Source organism: Scleropages formosus, chromosome 15 (assembly GCF_900964775.1).
Source record: "Scleropages formosus chromosome 15, fSclFor1.1, whole genome shotgun sequence".
NCBI lineage: Eukaryota > Metazoa > Chordata > Actinopteri > Osteoglossiformes > Osteoglossidae > Scleropages > Scleropages formosus.
The window spans coordinates 21,150,987-21,160,600 of NC_041820.1; the positions used below are offsets into that span (position 1 = coordinate 21,150,987).

The 9,614-nt window shown below is 44.5% G+C and overlaps 1 protein-coding gene across 1 annotated transcript; it reads left to right on the forward strand.

The window, feature by feature from the left end:
• The first annotated feature begins 778 nt into the window (after positions 1-778).
• slc10a1 (solute carrier family 10 member 1) lies at positions 779-6,987 on the forward strand. Its single transcript, XM_018727525.1, has 6 exons — positions 779-873; positions 2,455-2,917; positions 4,117-4,321; positions 4,666-4,844; positions 6,584-6,783; positions 6,879-6,987. The coding sequence occupies exons 2-6, from the start codon at positions 2,511-2,513 to the stop codon at positions 6,938-6,940; spliced, it is 1,053 nt and encodes a 350-aa protein (XP_018583041.1). The 5' UTR covers positions 779-873; positions 2,455-2,510; the 3' UTR covers positions 6,941-6,987.
• Positions 6,988-9,614: the final 2,627 nt, after the last annotated feature.

A 9,614-nucleotide genomic window follows, 5' to 3' on the forward strand; every position in this document is an offset into this window, starting at 1 on the left:
TTGGCACCACTTGTGTCATGATGTGGAACAGTTAGCCAGAAGCCCCGACTCTGGGCCCTATTTGTATAATGCCTATTGATAGTCTAGTGGCAGGGCACGAGTGCCAAGTGCTGAGTCTGCCAGGGTGCAATTGAAATAGCAGCATTCAGCACTCACAATAGGCCCCATTAAACACAGAGCATTCCCACACTTCTAAAGTCTTGCTCAATGAGACAGCACATAAAGATGAGTCAGAAACAACACAAGCCTGCTTTTCTGTTGCCTGTAGTGCAAACTTGAAGTTCAGTGCTTCTGATAATGACCATAAAGGGGGAGGGAGAAATTTCAGTCTTGCAGCAAACAATAGACTTTGGGTAAATAAGGCAACTGGGAACACATTACTAAAATATGTAGTAATCGAGCCCTTTTGCACAATCTTTTTCAAAATGTCAGTGCAAATGTTGAGCTGATTAAAGTACTTCTTAAGTGAAACCATGGAGGACAAAGCAGAATTTCAACCATCGATAGCAGTCAATTGAACCAGTACCCACCTGCTGAATGGCAGTTGCTATATGACAATCTTATGACACACTTCACAGTACTTTACCCTTTCAGACCTACTCTTTTTTCCTTGGTGGTTCATGATGCCACAATCATATATCTTAAAATGGAAGACAGTATTTCTGATGAGCTTCCAGATGCTAGTGGTGGTACCTCTCTCACCCAGCCACATGACCATGATGTCACGTGTCCGGCTGTGTCTTGTTGGCTGTGAGGCAGAGGGGCAGACTGTGGTTTAGGAAAATGAGTGAGAAAAGAGTAGTGAGACACACAAGGCTGAGTAGAAGAGCTCAGCAGGCTGCCTGAACCACCGTGGATGGAGACATAATGAAGGTAGGCATGTGGCTGGTATTAACTCTTCACAACAGCAGATGTTTTAGATTTAAACAGAACATCTGAAACATCTGATCCTCTAACTGCAAATACAGTGTTAGTTTTTTCCTAAAATGTTGTACAGTATAGCACTAGACACAGGCATGTGTAACTTTTTATCTGACTTCAGTAACTTTTGGGTTTTTATGCTGGGGATAAAATTTGTCAATACATCAAACCAAAAATTTTTATAATATTTTTATGTTCTGCTTCAATCTTTCTGTCTGCATTGTTACAGTTTGATATCATTAAAAATCAATTTCTAGTACATTTTAAAGTTTTTTAAACATTTTATTTGTTTAATTTTATATAGTTTTATGGACCGTTGATATTTGATTTATTTATTAACCCTACTCAACAGCTATGTTGACCATGTACAAATAGATACCCGAGTTAGTAATAACCCATGTATATAACAGGATTAATAGTGCGGACTGCTAGGTAGTGTACACCCCCTGTTCTCTGTAAGCCCTTTAGTGTGGTTGTTTAACAACAATAAAAGTGGAAGATCTATCTATGCCTGCTGTTTCCATGGAAGCAGTTACAGTACTGTGCCAAAGTCTTATGCACTTAGATGTTTTACAAAAATATTTGTTTTAGACAGTTATTTAACGTCTTCTGCATTACTGTCAATGGGAAAGAGCATATTTTAGATTTCCAAGCATTCTTTTTGCAGAAAGTTACAGTCTTAAACCGCTTGTCCCGAGCAGGGTCGCGGCAAACCGGAGCCTAACCCGACAACATAGGGCATAAGGCTGGAGAGGGAGCCAGTCCATCGCAAGGCACCCCAAGCAGAATTCGACCCCAGACCCTCCAGATAGCAGGACCCAGTCAAGCCTGCTGTGACCCCACTTGGGACAAGCAGTTGTTGACAATGGATGGTTACTAAGCTTTATAGGAAATTTACTAATTAAGAGCATTACTTCTGGAATCATTCTGACTTTAGAGCTCTTTTCCCCAACCAAGTGCCTAAAATTTTTGCACAGTACCATATATATAACAAACATTTGTCTGGGAGAATACTGCATGCTGGTGATATGCTGTACTGAAAAATACAGAACTCCCACAGAAGAGCCCTGACATTGCCTGAGATAAGAACACTCAGTTGCTAGTCTCACTGTTTCCCTACAAATGAGTTAAAAAAAGGAGATTTATGTAATTGAGCTGGGGTGCTTCATGCTATTTGGCAGAACAAATTTAAATGCTGTGTAATTCAAAAAGAAAAAGCAATTGTAGAAAATAATCCCAAATATTGTCATTATACTGAAAAGAGGTGTTTTGAAATTCTTTGGGTGTTCATGTTCTCCTTCTGCTGGGGTTATGGCTAAGAGGTCCCCCTACCACCAGAGCACGTGAAGAGCAGCTGAAAGTCACAAGGAGAACAGCTAGCAGCACTCCCCGCAGCTTTTCTAAGGATGGCCCTACATTTCTCATCCCTGTCTGTTTTGTGGGATATTGCAATAACTGCTGGAGACAGGTGCCGCTCTGAATGTAAAGCCAAACTAGGAAAACATGCTCTTTTTTCTTACCTCTGTTGTACAGTGACTAGGGATTCAAGCAGGAAATGATAAAAGATCAGCTTTGGGGTGGATTCCATCATGAACCAGAGCGATGGCCCTTCCAGCAGTGGCTTTTATTCCTGGGACAGTACCAGAGGCATCAACAGCATGCCCCCCAACTCCACCAGCAGCTTCCATTTTTCTGTCTCCCCTGAAATAGACAGCGCCATCAACGGCATCACCATCATCATCCTCTTTGTGACTATGGTGTCTCTGGGTTGTACCATGGAAATTTCCAAGATCAAAGCCCACATTCTGAAGCCCAAAGGGGTGACCATTGCTGTGGTGGCTCAGTTTGGCATCATGCCCCTGATCGCCTTCACTCTGGCCAAGGCATTCCAGCTGAGTCCCATTGAGGCTGTAACCGTGCTGATCTGTGGCTGCTGCCCTGGGGGAAACCTGTCCAACATCTTCAGCCTGGCTCTCCAGGGTGACATGAACTTAAGGTACAGCAGCTGACTACAGCCTTTATGCACACAGAGAGCTGCTTTCAATTCAATTTATTTTTATAGAATGCTCTTTCCACGCAGTGACATAGAGCACTTGAACACAGACACAAGGCAAATAAACAAATACATCAGACAAGGAAACAAAGCAGAGGAAAGACAGTTGACTACAGGCTGCCGTAGTCTGTAGTCATGCTTTGCAATAGTTATGGCCGATTTTTTTCGGAAAGAATTTCCAAATGCCATTTTCTCTGAGCTCAGAAGTCTTTGCTGTCACAGTCATTCTGCTACTTTAGAGGAAATCATGTGTGTAGTAGAAAAACAGTAGTGCAAGTGAAAAAATATAAGAACCCCAACTTATATTGGTTAAACAAAGCAGGAAAGTAGAATCAGGTGTGTAAATCATTATAGTTTATTAATTTTCAAAGTTTATTTTAGGATTTAAGATTCTGATTTTATAAGTTTATCCTTGTATTTAATAGGGTGGCACAGTGAGTAGTGCTGCTGTGAGTAGTGATGCTGCTAGTAGTGCCTAGATGGAGCGAGAAGTCATGGATTCAATCCCTAGTCTTTCTGTATGGAGTTTGTGTTTACTATGGGTGCTCTGGTTTCCTCCCACAGTGCAAAGACATGCTGTTCAGCTTCACCCCCCTAGTGTATGAGTGATAGAGAGTGTGTTCTGCTGATGTATGGATGAGTGACCCACTGTAAGTAATTTTAGTAGTGCTAAATAAATGTAATATTTTATAGAAGAACAACAACTATCCCTATAGATTCAAGCAGCACTGTAGGTTATTAGCATCTGATATGAATACATGTTAATGTCAGTTACACACCGCATAAATCTCAGCTGAGTCTGAAAAGGTACGAATTAGGACTGGTTGGGACTGTTTTCTAGAAGAGTTTCCTATGAGAACAAACAGTTAACTGCATAAATTCAGAAACCGGTTTAATGTTACAAATATAGATATTATTTCCAAAGTATGTTCTCCACATCATTTAATTAGTTGTCAACAGCTGGTTCTAACATATAGGACAATGCACGTTAGTAAAGTAAAATAGGCATATTTCTGAAGCAGTAAGAAGGCTGATTCATGGAAATTGTGGAGATATGTAAATGTGTAGACTACATATAAATATGCTGTGATCCCCACAGGTGGCAAGCTCTTCCTGTGTCTCTCTTTCTGTCCCTCTCTCAGCATTGTGATGACCACCTGCTCCAACGTTGTTTCACTGGGCATGATGCCTCTGCTCCTGTACTTATACTGCCAGGGCTTCTCAAATTTGGAGAACACTGTGCCCTATGTCAGCATCATGATCACCCTGGTGATGACCTTGGTGCCCTGTGCTATTGGCATCGCCATCAACCACAGGGTGCCTGCCTACTCCCCGATTGTCATGAAGGTGAGGGGCCACTCACACCCACGTCATCCCATCTGCTGTCCCAGACTCTCAATATGGTGTGTAAACTCACCATCTAGGAGGGTTCTGGACTAATGCAGAAACCACATGGTTTTCATGAACCCATATCACATGATTATGATGCATCTTCTTGAAGGAGAGTGATACCAGAAGTAGGGTACAGCGCACAGAATATGTGCAGTACTGTTCTTTCACCCTTGACAGCCTGACCTATATAAATTGTGTGCCTTCTCAATATCTGATTACTTTATGAAGCATGCAATATTAAGCGTAATTTTCACCTTTACATCCAGTGTACTGCAATGGTGTCGATATTCATCCCACAGGCTGGTCTCAGCAGCCTGCTGGTGGCTTCCATAGCGATTGGCATTATGTCAGGAATCACGGTTGGAGGTATGGTATGGATGGTCCTGTCGCCCCAGCTCATGGCTATTGCCTCTTCCATGCCGATGGCAGGTTTCTGCCTGGGGTACACCATGTCCATGTTCTTCAAGCTCAGCCAAGAGTAAGTGCCCTGCGCCACTCCATCATTTATGAAAATGTGGCCACTGGTACTGTAAAGCTCACTTTAAACAATAAACCTCCTTTCAGAAGAAAAGTTTTGGAAAATTTTCTTAAAAACTTGAGGTTCTCTAGTGACAATGAGCCACAAAAAAATAAAGATAATAAATAAATAAAAAAAACACAGAATTAGGAAAAAAGTTTAAATTCTTATACATTCTAGACAATTTGTATTCCACAGACTTGCACTGAGCCACACTTACACAAAAACGCACACAGTGCAATAGAAATAAATAAATAAATAAATAAATAAATTTAAGTACGAGTTACTAATAAAACAGTGACAATGAGCCACACACACACTTTCTGAACCGCTTGTCCCATATGGGGTGGCGGGGAACCGGAGCCTACCCGGCAACACAGGGCGTAAGGCCGGAGGGGGAGGGGACACACCCAGGACGGGACGCCAGTCCGTTGCAAGGCACCCCAAGCGGGACACGAACCCCAGACCCACTGGAGAGCAGGACCCGGTCCAACCCACTGCGCCACCGCACCCCCCTAATAGTAAACACACACACACATTTTCAGAACCGCTTGTCCCATACGGGGTCACGGGGAACCGGAGCCTACCCGGCAACACAGGGCGTAAGGCCGGAGGGGGAGGGGACACACCCAGGACAGGACGCCAGTCCGTCACAAGGCACCCCAAGCGGGACACGAACCCCAGACCCACTGGAGAGCAGGACCCGGTCCAACCCACTGCGCCACCGCACCCCCCTAATAGTAAACAATTAAATAAAAAATTAAAACAAAAATTAATTTTTTTAGCACAGCGAGTGTCATAGTGTAGGACATGTCTGTAGTCACTCAGTGTGCCTTAAGTAATTTAAAACTGCAGAGGAAAAAGTACGATACTGTTACCTGGTCTATTAATGTTTTTAAAATGTCAGTATTGTGATTTTAAAGGCACATTGCAGCATACTTAAAAAAATGTCCTTGAGTAAATCTGCCTCACATGAGTTCACAGGAAATGAAGAAAACATTGGTGTCACCTGTCTTAATATAACTTTGTGTAAAGAACGATGAACACATATCTGCATCCTTCTAAACGAAATTGACACAGGTTTAATTTTTCTGTTTTTCTTTAGCATTTAGTCCAATTGTGTCCTACAATGGCTTTAAACAGAAGGTGTCACATGTATAGTATAAATCATTCTCAGAAAGATATATTTTGATAAAATTAATTAAAACAAATGCAAAAGCTCTATTCAATCATATATAATCTATACTGTACATGGATGGATGGATTATACAATCATCAAGGACAATGAAATTTATGTCTTAAAAACACAATGATTCCTTTTCACTCTTATCACAAAGTTGTAGCACACATGATTTGTCCATATATTTATGACAATACTATGATCGTAAAATCACTGCATAATAAACATTCCACTATGAACAGAAAAACAAAATGCTCTGGGGGCAAGCAAGCACTCAGACACTCCAGTCATGGCATTCCCTGAAATCTTTTTCACTGCAATGATAACATATATCTATACCAGCATCATGGTGTCATTTCTCTAGTAACCACATGATAATGTCAACATGGGTGTGTAAAATATGTTGAAAATTACACAATGACATTTTCACTGTAAAAAAGACAGAAACTCTAGTCACGTGATGAAACTGTTCAAAATGATGATGATGATGATGATGATGTGTGGACACCTGCTTTGTAAGATGCAGGAGGACCATTTCCATGGAGACCGGCTGTCAGAATATCCAGCTGTGCTCCGCCATTCTCAAAGTGGCGTTTCCTCATGAGGTCATCGGACCCCTCTACCTGTTTCCCCTCATCGTTATCGTATTTCAGACCGGGGAGGCTCTGCTTCTCATCACTGTGTTCAAGTGTTACCAAAGATTCAAGCCTCCTGCGCACGGTAAGTGTATCGCCTCTGCAGACACTGCTGGAGGATCACTGTCATGACAGCATTGGTACACTTCAAAACACTCACTGTCTTCTCATCTCTCTCAGAGAATATTGTTTACCTGGTTGTGGACAGTAACTCCGAGCAGGTGAAGGTGATCACACCATGAGACAGTTCATGTGCGACAAAGGCTCAGAAGGACCACCTTGGATTCCAGCAGGTGTGAAAAATAGTGCAGCTGGTAGTGCAGTAGTTAGAGCTACTGCTTTCAGATCCAAAGGCTACAGGTTTGAATTTCACTTCTAGCTGTAGTACCCTTGGGTAAGATACTTACCCTCAGTTGCTCCAGTAAAATTAACAAGGTGTATAAATGGGTAAATAATTGTAACTAGCTTAACACTGTAAGTTGCTTTGGAGAAATGTGTCAAATAAATGTAATGTAAACACACACTGAAGACTGCTGTGTTTTGAGGAGCAATTTGGGTAAAAATGTCACAAATTGTGACACCTGAATTGCAATTTTTACATCATCTGTACATGCAGCTGTGGGGTTCTGCAGTACTCAGCTGGTAGCATAGTGGTTAGAACAACTGCCTTTGGACCCAAAGATTGCAGGTTTGTGCTTCATCTCCTCATGGTAACCTTAACATTGCTAGTGACTATTTTGGTATATTAGGTACTTTATATTTTATATATTTTTTATCCTTCATTCACATATTCTATCTTCTCATCTGTCTTGTCACTGTCATTCTGTCTGTGCTGTGGAAGTTTCTGTCACCAAGACAAATTTCTTGTATGTGTGAACACACTTGGCAATAAAGCTCGTTCTGATTCTGATTCTGAACATTATAAATTGCTTTGGAGAAAAGTGTCAGCTAAATGAATAAATGTAAATGTACTCAGTGTCCATGTCTGGACTTTGGACACCTAGTGCTGAGCAGGATCCTGGTATATATTCCACTGGAGTTTTTATTTCTGGGTAACAGCTACTGGCACATCCGACACTGAAACCATCCACTGAGCCAGTGGCATCTTGTCAGCGCCAGATTCCTGACTAAACCCTTTTTTCCTATTTAACCTTTGACAAAAAGATGCTATGCTAGTTTAATCCATCCATCCATCTTCCTCCACTATCCGGGGCCGGGTTGCGGGGGCAGCAATCCGAGCAGAGTCCTCCAGACTTCCCTCTCCCCGCACACTTCCTCCAGTTCCTCTGGGGAAACCCCAAGGCGTTCCCAGGCCAGCCGGGAGACATAGTCTCTCCAATGTGTCCTGGGTCTGCCCCGAGGCCTCCTCCCAGTGGGACATGCCCGGAACACCTCCCCAGGGAGGCGTCCAGGAGGCATCCGGAACAGATGCCCGAGCCACCTCAACTGACTCCTCTCGATGCGGAGGAGCAGCGGCTCTACTCCGAGCTCCTCCCGGGTGACTGAGCTCCTCACCCTATCCCTAAGGGTGCGCCCAGCCACTCTGCAGAGGAAACTCATTTCTGCCGCTTGTATCTGCGATCTCATTCTTTCGGTCATGATCCAGAGTTCATGACCATAGGTGAGGGTAGGAACGTAGATCGACTGGTAAATTGAGAGCTTTGCCTTACGCCTCGGCTCCTTCTTCACCACAACAGACCGGTACAATGACCACATTACTGCGGACGCCGCACCAATCCGTCCATCAACCTGCCGCTCCATTTTTCCCCTCACTCGTGAACAAGACCCCGAGATACTTGAATTCCTCCACTTGAGGGAGGAGCTCCCCCCTAATCCGGAGGGGGCAATCCACCTTTGTCCGACTGAGGACCATGGTCTCGGATTTGGAGGTGCTGATTCTCATCCCCGCCGCTTCACACTCGGCTGCAAACCTCTCCAGTGCACGCTGCAAGTCTTGACTTGATGAAGCCAACAGGACCACATCGTCCGCAAAAAGCAGAGACGAGATCTCGCAGCCACCAAAATAGACACCCTCCGTTCCCTGACTGCGCCTAGAAATTCTGTCCATAAAGATAATGAACAGAATCGGTGACAAAGGGCAGCCCTGGCGGAGTCCAACATGCACCGGGAACAGGTCTGACTTACTGCCACCAATGCGAACCAAACTCCTGCTCCGGTCATAGAGGGAACGAACAGCCCGTAGCAACGAGCCCTGAACCCCATAATCCCGAAGTACCCCCCACAGGATGCCTTCTCCAGGTCCACAAAACACATATGGACTGGTTGGGCAAACTCCCACGAACCCTCCAGCACCCTAGTGAGGGTATAGAGCTGGTCCAGTGTTCCACGGCCAGGGCGAAAACCGCATTGCTCCTCCTGAATCCGAGGTTCGACTATCGGTCGGATTCTCCTTTCCAGTACCCTGGCATAGACTTTCCCAGGGAGGCTAAGGAGTGTGATCCCCCTATAGCTGGAACACAATCTCCGGTCCCCCTTCTTAAAAAGAGGGACCACCACCCCGGTCTGCCAGTCCAGAGGCACCGTTCCCGAACTCCACACGATGCTGCAGAGGCGTGTCAGCCAAGACAGCCCCACAACATCCAGAGACTTGAGAAACTCGGGGCGGATCTCATCCACCCCCCGGAGCCTTGCCACCAAGGAGTTTTTTGACTACCTCAGCAACTTCAGCCAGGGTAATGGACGAGTCCCCCTCCAAGTCCCCAGCCTCAGCTTCCTCTACGGAAGGCGTGTCGGAGGGATTGAGGAGATCCTCAAAGTACTCCTTCCACCGCCCGAGGACATCCTCAGCTGAGGTCAGCAGCGCACTACTTCCACTGTAAACAGTGTTCGTGGAACACCGCTTCCCCCCTCTGAGTCGCCGGACGGTTTGCCAGAATCTCTTCGAGGCTGACCGAA

What these genes read in the sequence shown, in the direction of transcription:
- slc10a1 (XM_018727525.1), top strand. Translation starts at nt 2,511, where the DNA reads ATGAACCAGAGCGATGGCCCTTCCAGCAGTGGCTTTTATTCCTGGGAC. An exon ending in ACTCCCCGATTGTCATGAAG is followed by an intron (nt 4,322 to 4,665) that starts GTGAGGGGCCAC and finishes TTCATCCCACAG; the next exon opens with GCTGGTCTCAGCAGCCTGCT. An exon ending in ATTCAAGCCTCCTGCGCACG is followed by an intron (nt 6,784 to 6,878) that starts GTAAGTGTATCG and finishes CATCTCTCTCAG; the next exon opens with AGAATATTGTTTACCTGGTT.